The sequence below is a fragment of the Dendrobium catenatum genome, unplaced genomic scaffold (assembly GCF_001605985.2).
Source record: "Dendrobium catenatum unplaced genomic scaffold, ASM160598v2 fragScaff_scaffold_151, whole genome shotgun sequence".
NCBI lineage: Eukaryota > Viridiplantae > Streptophyta > Magnoliopsida > Asparagales > Orchidaceae > Dendrobium > Dendrobium catenatum.
In genome coordinates this window covers 277,079-289,396 of record NW_021318613.1, presented here as the reverse complement: position 1 = coordinate 289,396, position 12,318 = coordinate 277,079, and the positions used below count along the sequence as shown (strand labels likewise).

At 31.2% G+C, this 12,318-nt stretch overlaps 1 protein-coding gene across 2 annotated transcripts in view; it reads right to left on the bottom strand.

Moving 5' to 3' along the window:
- The window catches only part of LOC110113125 (T-complex protein 1 subunit beta), a 30,311-nt gene extending 18,936 nt beyond the window's left edge, over positions 1 to 11,375 (bottom strand). The window contains exons 1-5 of one of the 2 annotated variants that reach the window (XM_020845559.2): positions 11,210 to 11,375; positions 11,050 to 11,106; positions 10,242 to 10,307; positions 10,034 to 10,145; positions 9,537 to 9,665 (exon numbers count right to left, since the gene is read on the bottom strand). In XM_020845559.2, coding sequence (XP_020701218.1) covers positions 9,537 to 9,665; positions 10,034 to 10,145; positions 10,242 to 10,307; positions 11,050 to 11,106; positions 11,210 to 11,215 — 370 coding nt within the window. In that variant the 5' untranslated portion in view covers positions 11,216 to 11,375. Of the gene's footprint in view, positions 1 to 9,536; positions 9,666 to 10,033; positions 10,146 to 10,241; positions 10,308 to 11,049; positions 11,113 to 11,209 lie in introns of those variants that run through there. The other variant, XM_020845560.2, reaches the window with a different exon arrangement.
- Between the last annotated feature and the right edge of the window lie 943 nt (positions 11,376 to 12,318).

Genomic DNA, 12,318 nt, shown 5'->3' with positions numbered 1-12,318 from the left:
ATATGTGTATATACATAAAAGTTCATTATACTCATACACTGTATCATAAAGAACGAAAGAAATTGCATTATGGAAACTCACTTTTTCATGCAATTGGAGCTATTAATCAATAAAAATTGTTGATGCATTTGATGGACATCAATTATGCTTATTTTTCATATTCAACTTAATTCTAAATGAGCTAGACACAAACAAGATGTTCAACCTGTAATTGATATCATTTGTATTCAACTCAATAATCAATGAATGAAGCAATCAGAGCCCAAGTTCATTCCGATCTGGATCGATTGCAAACCTAGTTTTAGAAAATTAGGCAAAGTACAAAAAAAGATTCTCTCCTGAGGCACCCAGAACCAACTGAAGAAGGCACTAAGGCGATCTGTAAGAACCAGCTAAACCAATCCAGCAAAACCAGTTCAACTGAACCATTATCTTCAAACAATCAAATGGAAGAGGGTTCGAAGTGGCCAGCGAGCATGACTTCTCGCAAGAACAAAACAGGCCTCAATCGGTTTGGTGGAGTTAAAGGCAGAGAAGAGGAAGAAGAGGGATCACGTGCGGTTTCATGGCTTCGATCGACAGAGAACATGAGTTCGTATAAAACCGGAGGAGAAAAAAATGAGCGATCTTTCCAGCCCTACTCAACAGAGATGGAGGAGATAGAATAGTGCAATATCAATCTATTTGCTGGAATAAGAGAGGTAGAAAAAGGTTCAATCATTCGGATGTAGCTCAATGCAGACAAAGGTGAAGAAGAGTTTGCCCATCAATTGTGTTTCCCGTGCAACTTGTTCAATGACCCTGATTGTAATAAGTTGTTGGAAGACGGCTGTTTGCCAGACTCAATCAGAGTTAGAAATAGAGAAGAAGAATGAAAAGAAGTGTCATTTGTTCGTTAGAACTGTAGACAAAGAAAAAAGATAAGAGCGAGTGAATTTCCTGTCAGTGTGGAAAATAAAAAAATTATAATTTATATTTGATTTAATTAATTTATGTGATATGTTAGATAGGAAAAAAGGAGGATCGATCTGTGCGAGCTCAATTCGATGAATGAAGATGAAGAACAAGTTATGGTAACAAAGAAAATTTATATAAATATATTTTCAATCATTTTTTATAGAATATAATATAAAATGTAATTAAAAGTCTGAGTTAATAATTATATATTTTTGATGTTGTCTTTAACGACGTTTGATGCGTTCAATGTTATCTTTGACAACGTTCAATATTTTTGACGTTGCCCTTGACAAGATTCCACATCTATGACATTGTTTTATATGTTGTTTGACACCTTTAATGTTTGTATTAGACAATGAAATAACTGAACAGTATAGATGAAGCAACACATTAAAGGCAAGTAAGCGTGCACTTGAAAAATAAGATAAGGTTTGAAATTGCTGTTATTATTAATAAATTAGAAAATTTAATGTAAATATATATCTGAATTAGCTAAATAAATTGACTTAATTATGTACATGATGGTTAGGTTGTGCACTAAGAAAGGATTGACTAAGAATTTAAGGAACATTGAAGTAGATTTAACCTTCAAAAAGGAAGTGAGGAGCGTAATGATAATTTTATTTTATAATAATTACAATTACACATGGCACCTTATATTCATACTTGCTAATTTTAGCAATAATGCATTGCATTAAAATGAAAAACTAAATAACCTTAATTAGAATATAATACACATTAAAGGTGATATCATCATATTGAAATTCATACAATAACAGTAACAACATCAAGGCTTTATCCCACTACGTAAGGTAAGCTAGATAAATCTTTTTTTCTCTATTGTGTCCTGTTAAGAGTCAAATTCTCATTTAAATCTAATTAAAAAAAAGTCATTTTTAATATTTTCTAACCAAGTCTTTATAGGTCTACCTCAATCTTCTTAATATAAGTCAAATCTAACACATCTACTCTCCTAGCTAGGTCATCGGAAGGCCGATGTTTTGTGTCCAAATCATTTAAGGTAACTCTCTCTAATTTTATCTGCCATAGAAGCTTAGCTACCTAACCTTTTCACATATATACTCATTTCGCATTCTTTCTCTAAGAATGAAACCACTCATCCACTTGAGCATCCTTATCTCAGCAACACTTCATTTTATCTTATGTTTCTCTTTTAATAGCCAACATTTTGTGCAATAAAACATTGCAGGTCTCACCGCCATTTATAGAATTCTCCCATAAGTTTGAGGGGTTTTTTCTATCACACAATAGACCTGATGCATTCCTCCACTTCAACCATCAAATTTGAATTCTACTAATAATATCCTCTCATATATTTCACCATCATTTTAACCAACATACCCAAGATATCTAAAAAGTATACTCTTATAGTCTTATTAATGACAATGTATTAAAGGATATATGTCATGATTATTCGACAAGTTTTACTCTGGCTATCGACTACCTAACGAAACCTTCCACTTTTTTCACCCAGGGCTTAGGACCTGACAACAGCATATTAAAATTCAAATTTATGCAAATTTAAATGGAATGAATAAAATATAATATTGAAAAGAATATACTAAAAGGAAAAGATATATATAGGCAAATATAAGAGTTCATCCTTTTATGATACTAGTTCAATAAGTAATGGACCCATGCAATAATAATAATAATAATAATAATAATAACAATAAAGCCATAATTTAAATCTCATTGATGGAACAACAAGCCTTTATGCAACAACAACTATGTGGAGTCCGCTACATGAATCATTTTTCTCTATTATATCATATTAAAAGTCAAATTCTCATTTAAATCCAATTAAAAAAATGTCATTTTTTTAGGTCTACATCTACTTTTCTTAACATAGGCCAGCCCTAATAAATCTACTCTCCTAATCATTAGAAGGCTGAAGTTTATGTGACCAAACCATCTAAAGTGGCTCTCTAATCTTATCTGCCACTAGAGCTACTCCAACCTTTTCACATATATACTTGTTTCGCATTGTTTCTCTTAAGTATAAAGCTACTCATCCACCTAAGCATCCTCATCACTATAACACACTTAATTTTATGCTTCTCTTTACCTAGCTAACATTTTGTGATTGTGTGACATAAAGCATTACAAGTTGGGAAACCATCTTATAAAATTTTCCCTTAACTTTGAGGGGTATTTTCCTATCACGCAACAGACCCGATGTATTTCTCCACTAAGTCCACTTCAACCATGCAACTTAAATTCTACAAATAAAATCCCCATCTATTACACCATTGCTTTGAACAATAAATCCGAGATATCCAAAGCATGCACCTTTTTTAATGAATTGATCATCTAAAGTCATAATCCTCCATCTAGATCTACTACTACTAAAATTACACTCCATATATTCGGTTTTAGATCTATTCAAACAAAAACCTTTAGACTATAACATTGACCTTCATAATTCAAGCTTTTCATCGACTCCCTCTCTAATTCTATTAATAAGAAGAATATAATCAGTAAAAAACATACAACAAGGTACATCCTCTTGCAAATGTCTAATAAGAACATCAATGATTAAGCAAAAAGATGAGTATAAAGCTAATCATTGATGTAATAAAAACTGAAATATAAAAAAAAATTGGTCAAACCACCATATGTTTGAACACAAGTAATAACTCATGTATACATATCTTTAATGACTTGAAAATAAGCATTATTAACTCTTTGATTTTCTATAACTCTCCAGAGCACTTCTCTTGGAACTTTATCAGATGCTTCCTATAAATCAATGATAATCATATGAAGATACTCCTTACTCTTGCTATACTTCTCCATGAAACCTCTCAACGAATGTATAACTTCCATAGTAGACCATTCCGACATGAATCCAAACTAATTTTGAGAAATATTAGTATCACTTCATCATCTATGCCAGATTACTCTCCTATAATTTTCATATATAATACATCAACTTAATTCCTCTCTACTCTACATACTCTTGTACATCATCATTATTCTTAAAAATAGGAATCAACACACTCATTTTATTCTCCACACATTTGGCATTTTTTATTATTCAAAATAATATAAAAAATTAGTAAGCCAAGAAATTGCATGATCTCTTAAGCATTTCCACACTTTTATTGGGATGTCATCAGATCCTATTATTTTTCCACACTTTATTTTCTTAAAAGTCTCTCCAACTTCAATTTTACTAATATGACGATGAAAATAAAAATCTCTATTTTACTTTAGGGTGCTAAGGTCACTAAATTCATCTTAAATGGTTTGGTCACATAAAATAGCGGCCTTTCGATGACCCGATTAAAAGAGTATATGTATTAGATTTAGCTTATGTTAAGAAAGGAAGAGGTAGACCTAAAAAGACTTGGTTAGAAAAAATATTAGAAATGGCCTTTTCTTTATTAGTTTTAAATGAGAATTTCACTATTAACATAACATAATGGAGGAAAATGATTCATGTGGCCGATTCCACATAGTGGGATAAAGGCTTGTTATTGTTGTTGTATTATTGTTGTACTAAGGTTACTAAATTCAATCGTATTCTCACAACCTTCATTGAAAATTTTATCGAAATAAATCATCCACCTATGTTGAATATTTTCTTCTAAAAAAACTTTATAATATTCATACTTAATACACTTCACTTGAACTAAACTTTTATTTATCCTATCTCTTTGTTTGGCTAACTTATACATACATCTTTCGTCTTCCTTAATATATAATCTATTATATAGATCACTTAAAGCTAAATTCTTTACATCACATATTACTTTCTCAAAATCACTACGAGCCTCTCTATATCTTTCCTATTTTTTTCAAGCTTTTATATAAACTAATTTTTATAAGAAATCTTGTTTTTTATCTTTTTTATATATTTTGATTTCCCCAACAACTATTTTTCTTTTTATGAACTTTTTTTTATTTTTCAAGCGTCTACTTTACAACATTTTTAATATCACAAGCTATTTTTTCCCACATAACATTAGCTTTCTCATGATCAACCCAAATCTTAAGATCCGAAATCTTACTCTAAAAAATCTTTTTGTTAGCATTCTTTAAATAGTTTCATATAATTCTAGAATATTTTATTTTATTTTTCATTTTTCACCCCTTCAAGTAAAAGTCCAAAACTAATAAATAGTTAGGTACATAAAATTTCACTCGAAACGACTTTGCAATCTTTAAACTCTAAACAATCTATTTTTTCTATAAGAAGATAATCAAACTAATGTTTACTATAATTATTTTTATAAGTGATGAAATGTTCCTCTCTTTCTTTAAATAAAGTATTAGCAATTACAAAATCATAAGCTAGAGTAAAATCTAATATGATCTTACCATGTTCATTAGTAACTTCAAATTCTAGCCTTCACAAATGCTTTTAAAATATTCTAATACCCTATCAACATGTCCATTTAAATCTTCTCCGATAAAAACTCTTTCTTCAAGAAATATCTTTAGTATTAATTCTTCAAAGCCATCCCAAAATTTTATTTTTGAACACATATCCAAACTTATTTGAGGAGCATAAACACTTATAATATTAATACTCTTAGCATCAATAACAACCTTCAAAGTTAAAATTTTATCTTCAATTTTATTAATTTTTACAGCATTATCTTTTAAACTCTTATTTATAATCACCATCATTTTTACTATGACTCATACCTGAATATCAAATTTTAAACCTTAAATTATCATTGCTATTTTATAAAATAGTAATTAACAACTCGATTTGATGATGAAAACTCAATCTTTTTTTTTTGGGGGGTAAAGCACCTATTGAATAAATTGCTGACATAAAAGGTTGCATAAACAGACGAAGGGGATCTAATGAAAATATGTATGAATTGCACTATATATATAGTGCAATTCATACATATTTTCATTAGATCCCCTTCGTCTTCAAACTTGTAATGGATAATTATTGGCTCTTTCCAAAAAAAATTATTTTATTTTATTTTATCGTTTTAGTTGTTGTTGAAAGAATTAAATCACCATCCAGCTGCTATTCTTGACTATAGTGTTTCAAGTACTGATGTCGAGTCAGTGATACAATCGACCTTTCAACATGCCTTGTTGGCAAGATGCACTAGTGGTACCTAGCTAGACTAAGAGAATGATGTTATAGGGTACTAATTCCTTAACAGTTACTCATCATTACAGAAGAATAAGGATTAGCACATCAAATAAAAAAGTTAACTAATTAAAGTCCAAACATTTAGGATCTATGTTCTATTTCTTCCCTTGTTTATCATTTTATGTGAACAAACCACTAGTTCACAAGTAGAAGTGTTGGCCATGTTCATTAACTAACAAACAAATACCAAAAGTTCAAAGTTACCTTAAAAGAGCATAATGCTATTAGATCTTTTAAATTTATTATCATGTATCCAACTGCCTTCTCTTAAAACTTATGCAATGGGCAACTTGAGTCGACCTAAACCACCTGGCCAAATAAATAAAACACCGCATAACATAATGCAAATGGAGATGCAAAAGTTAAGTAAACATAAAAACATCCATATTAAATATTCCTATTTTATTAATGTATTTACGAATGTGTAAAAATACCAAATAACTTATTTAAATTGAAATGATCAAATCAATTTGGGCTAGTTCATGAAAAACATGATTCGAGTCAGATTTTTAAAATACTTATAAAATTCCAATGGGCCGGTTGTAGGTACCAATAGTCAAAAATCCCAGACATTAGAGCTTGAATCAATGCGCCAACCCAAACAACAACTAAAGGGTAACCTAAACAAATTTAGAATTGAACACAAAAAGTTAAGATAGGGTCTAATGATGATTATAATAGTGAATTTAGAAATTCAAGGCGAGACTTGTTGCTCAAATCTATCCTTGATAATTAAGTAGTGAATTTGTAAGTTTCACATAGTTTAAATGGCATTTTCAACTTGCTTCGCAAGGTTGCATGCTAATAGATCAAAACATAAACATCTAAAATTGTATACTGCAAACTGATTTTGTTTAATTAGGTTTTAAATGATACATAGCTGAAAATATTAAATTGTTTAAATTTGATTATCATGAATGAGGTTATAGTTGAAAGAATGAAGTTTTCTCTAAAAGACCCAATCCCAACACAAAGAAATCTCAATGCCATGAGTATTAATCAATCTTGAGAACCAAAGAAAAACCAAGCAGTAAAATGTGGTTCAACCTAATTTGGTTCTAAGGTAAATTTGGCTAATTTTGATTCCACTCATTGAGGAACCAAATTGCCTTGATTTAAATACCAATTCAATATGGAATCAATCCAACCCAGCCGAGTCGAACCCATTCTATCATCATTTAATTCATTTCAGACCAAAGCCTAAGCCAAGGAACCAAGATTAGGTTAGCCTAGGCTAAAGAACAATTGAGCCAACAAAAACCTGCTACTTGCCCATATCCCCTCTCTCCACCCACGAGACCCCCATCCCCAAAACGAGTTGCAAAACTTTTCTATCATCATTTCATTCAAGTTAGGCCAAGGCCTGAGCCAAGGAATGAGGCTCACGTTAGCATGGCCCACAGATCTGTTACTACATCAACAACCTGCTACCTACTCCACACTCTACTAAACATATTCATTATAGAGGGTGTCAATTAAAATATTCTAAGGGAAATTCATTATTAAAAATATCCATATACCAACAAAACTTAAGGAATTTCTTTATAAAAGCAAGAACTTGCAATTTTTGGAAAATAGAGGGGCCTGTTTATGCAAATTGAAAATTTAATTAACCAAATGGAACCACTGTTCAAAATAGGACCAAACTGCAATTTGGCCAATATTAAGCAAATGCTGCAACAGAACCCCATAAAGTGCCAACTTATCCGTGTACCACATGAAAGTAACAACTGACTTGATCATATCTAATTAAACCGTCTTTGTTCTCAATGAGCAATGGAATGTTGTCTGGATTGCCCCACCTGTCCTAGTTCCTTGGCTCTCTCTAGGCTCTAGCCACCCATCCAACTAACTTCCCCTCCTCGGCCTAAGCGAATTAAATCAAAGAAATATTAACATTTTCTCCAGCCACATATTTTTCAATGCATTTTTCTACAGCTTCATCCAAAAAACAACAAGACTAAGATACTCTGTGAAACACTCTTCCTTATGAATTTGACTTCCATCAAAGTTACAATAACAGAAAGGCTATCTGGCTCTTTCTAAGTTAGATTTGTAGGCTTATATATCATAAAAGGATCACAGATTGCCTGTTCACGTGGGAAACCAATAACTAACTTGACTATGCCCAATGTACTAAATAAATAATCATAGCTTAAATCAATAAAGGATAGAAGCAGGAATGCATAGCTACCAAGTTGAAGACGATGGACATATGGATCCTCATGAACTATTATGTTTTCATCAAATACCTAAGCAATTTCAATTACATGAAGGCTTATCTGAATAAAAGAGAAAATAATTGTTTGGAGGAAAAAGAAATTGAGTTTAAGTTTATTATGTCAACTCAAAAACTTTTTAAATGTAAAAATTCTCATCTTTTCAAAACTAAATGTAGCATCCTCGTAAACTAAATTTGATAGATTTTCTAAAACACACTAACAATGAATATGAAATCCTTCTATTTCACTTGTACTTCAAGAACACAGCGGCACACAGTTGTTGTACAATTCGTCTTCAAAATGCAATGCACAAAGCGAATTGTGAGAAATTTTTTCTTTTCAAAGTGAACTAAGCACAATTCTATCGCAATTAAGAGATATAAGAAAATCTATTCTAATAATTAAAACTAATTGTTTATGATAACAGGCTACATATGGCCAAATTGTGCATACTGGTGACAATTTAGACATTGGCATTATATAAAACTCAGAATGCATTATATAAATAAAGCATTTAAAAGTTCAAACTTGACAGATAACAACTTGAATCTGCTAGAAAAAACACAAGGATAAAATTATTAACACCATACAAGCTAGACAGCAATGCAGAAAGCAATTAAAACCCTATAGTTTAATGTATATTTAAATTTTAAGTGAAAAAATATATCCTATGCTACAAAGTCCACAATAATGAATAACTAAATAAGTAATGAAGAAATAATAAGATAATAGTTTGGGTATAACGGGAAAACCTAAGAAAAAAACCACTTAAATCACAACAAATAAAAAAAAAATAACTCAACCAGTTGATACTAGTTGTATAACTGAAACGTGCAATTGAGGTGTATTTTAATTCAGAAGCAAATTGTGTGATTCACTGCTCGGAGCATTATTTTGTTTGACAAAAACTTTTGAGCAAAGTGAAGCACTTCCCTCCTGACGTGTGTGCTTTAAAGGTGCTTTTTAACAATTTTGATCTCACAAGTAGAACAAATGACCTGGAAATAGAAGGAAACAATAGCAGCAGAAAAATCAAAGATGAGGATAGAATAGAGGATAATACAATATAAAAATGACTAAATCAGCAATAAGTGGAAATATGCTCTACAAAATTCAGCGTCATAACAATCTAAGTTAAAAGCAAGATACAATAAAGCATTGCGCTTACTTTAAAAACTTACAAATCTGAGTTGTGCGTGCAAACAAACCTGCAATTATAGTCATTGGATGGACCTTTGCATTTGTCAATTTCTCTGCCTCCCTAAGAAGTTCCCCAGCCAAAACAACAACAGAAGTTGTTCCATCACCAACCTCATCATCTTGAACTTTAGAGATATCTTATTTTAAATTAAGGAATAATATGAAATTTTTTCCATTGCACCCGGTTTTCTTTTTTACTTTTTTTTACTGCGCCACATTGATCATGAAAATGTATATATTGAAGAAAAAAATCGCTTTAGGAGGCAAAATAAGTATATAAAAAATAACATAAATTTTCAAGTAATATTGTATAATTAATATAGCAAAAGAAGTACACAAAGAATAACATAAATTGTCAAGTACTATTGTTTAACTAATATTGCATCAGCAGTTAAGTGAAGATAATTACAGAAAATTTTGAATCAAATAATTAATAGAAGAGGAAATATGTAGCTAACAAGATCTAAAATGGTCACCAACAAACTAAGAATAGGAAAAAGGATACCAACAAGAACCTTAGCAGCAGGATTATCAATGTGAAGAGATTTCAATATAGTTGCTCCATCATTAGTGACAGTAACACTCCGACCTCTCCCAGTTGATTGCAGGATTTTGTCCTACAAATGGCATGCAACAAAAAATAAACACAGATTGATTGCTAACAATAATTCCAAAAAGAAAAAATTAACTTGGCAAAAGGCATATATGCTTACCATTCCCTTTGGCCCTAAAGTAGTCTTCACTAAATCAGCAATGGCCATGGCACCAACAAATGATGCCTGCAAAACATAATCAATAATTAAGTATAGCCCTTCTTAAAATTAACAGGATGATTGTTGAAGATGACTGCAAAAGCATTAAAGTCAAAAAACCTTTTCAACATTTTAAACCTTGACCACATACCATCTCAATGTTTCTATTTCTAAAGAAATTAAATACCTTATATTCAAAATCAGCGTTTGGTCTTTCAAGACAAAGATGATCTAGCCTTGTATGTTATCCACAGCCCATAATAATGGTGGATGTAAAAAATATCTGTTGGCACAATACTAGTTTAATTTATCATAGGTCCCACCGTCCATTATCTAACTTTCAGGCATGAATTGGTATATGATAATGTCTAGTTATTTTCAAAATTACTAGTGCATTTATATCAGAATTAAAATGAAAAAGAAATGCCTAAGCAGAATAAAACAAAAAAAACAAAAAACACACACACAGGCAGACACACACAAGAGAACGGAAAAGAACCCTTGCTCTCCAGTTTAACAAAGTTCGTTAATTAAAGGATTTGAAGTTAAAAGCAACAAGAATAATGTCTTTCACTCTTTCATCACTAATGAAAGAAGTTACAATAAGCAAAGAAGCAATATTTCATACTTTTAATCTTGTCACATTGACTATTCCACCGTACTATAAGTAGCCAAGAGCATCATCATAATCAATCCTAAACTTCTGCCAGCAGAAAGAAACTTATAATTCAAAAAATTTCGTCTGATAGTGGAAATAGTGGAGACATACCATCCTGGCCCTCTCTCCCTTCTCTTCTGTGGCCTCATCTTTAAGCAAACGCTCCACCTGCATCATGTTCCCAATTACAGAAGAGGGTTATATAAGCTTCCGATCATAATAATGGAAATGGATCTAAGCTCACGATAACATAATTGCCAGGAGAGCATACCGCCATTTGGACGATCCGAAAATCTAGAGGAACGGAGAAACGCAGGCAAGCCGCAACGGGTAAATCCTCTTCGCTAAAACCCTAGAAAGCTGAGGTCGCGCCGCTAGAACAAGTGAAATAATACTGTGACGGGCCTGACAGTCCAGGGAAGGTCGGTTCCGATTGCCTACTCAATGTTTTTCATTTTAAGCACCATTTCTGCTTGCTTTTTAAAATAATTTTCTAATTTAAAAATATATTAAATTACAAATTTTGTATAAAAAATTATTTTAAATAATAATAATAAAGCTTTCCCAAAGAAAATCTTAATAAAATCAAAAGTCAAAAAAAAAAATATTTTTCACTCTTAAATTTAAAATAAAATACCCAAAAAAGCCAGCTTTAATCAAAATAAATGACTAAAAGGGGACTAATAAATTGTCTTGCACAAAATAAATGATATTATGCTTAAATAAGAAAAAAGCAAGATGACTCAAATAGTTAAATGAGTTGCAAAAGAATAAATCATGATAGGCCTAAAAAATAAAATAAAATAAAAACTTCGAACACTCTTTATAATACAAATCTCAATAAAAGAGTTAGATATATCATGAAATCAACCAACCAACGATGGAAAACAAAATAAAAATGTTAGTAAGAAAGCATCAATTAAAGCAATCAAACATAAACGAGTGTCTATAAGCAAACAAGACATCATCTATTTGTTTTTCTCCTTTTTTGACATTTAGGCCAATTAAAACAAACTTACATACACATCACATGTGCAAGACTCCAACACAAAACCTTTTGGTTAATACACAAAGCTCTCAACCAACAGACCAAGGTGAGCTGCAAAAACTTCATCGTTTATTGCACTAGTCAACAACTATTATAAATAATATTCATAAATAACAATGATGTCAACCATTATAGTTAGTAGAAATTTGAAGTAATTTGCAAAGTGTAGGAATGGGGCGTGGGTTGAAGGGATGGAATGGTGGGTGGAGCTAGTAAAATGGATTAGAATATGGAAGGTTGTGGGATGATAACTTATTCAGTCTTGATTGTTCATTTGTCAATATATGGTGAAAACTTTCATAACCCCGCCAAAGACAGGCCCTACCCAATGG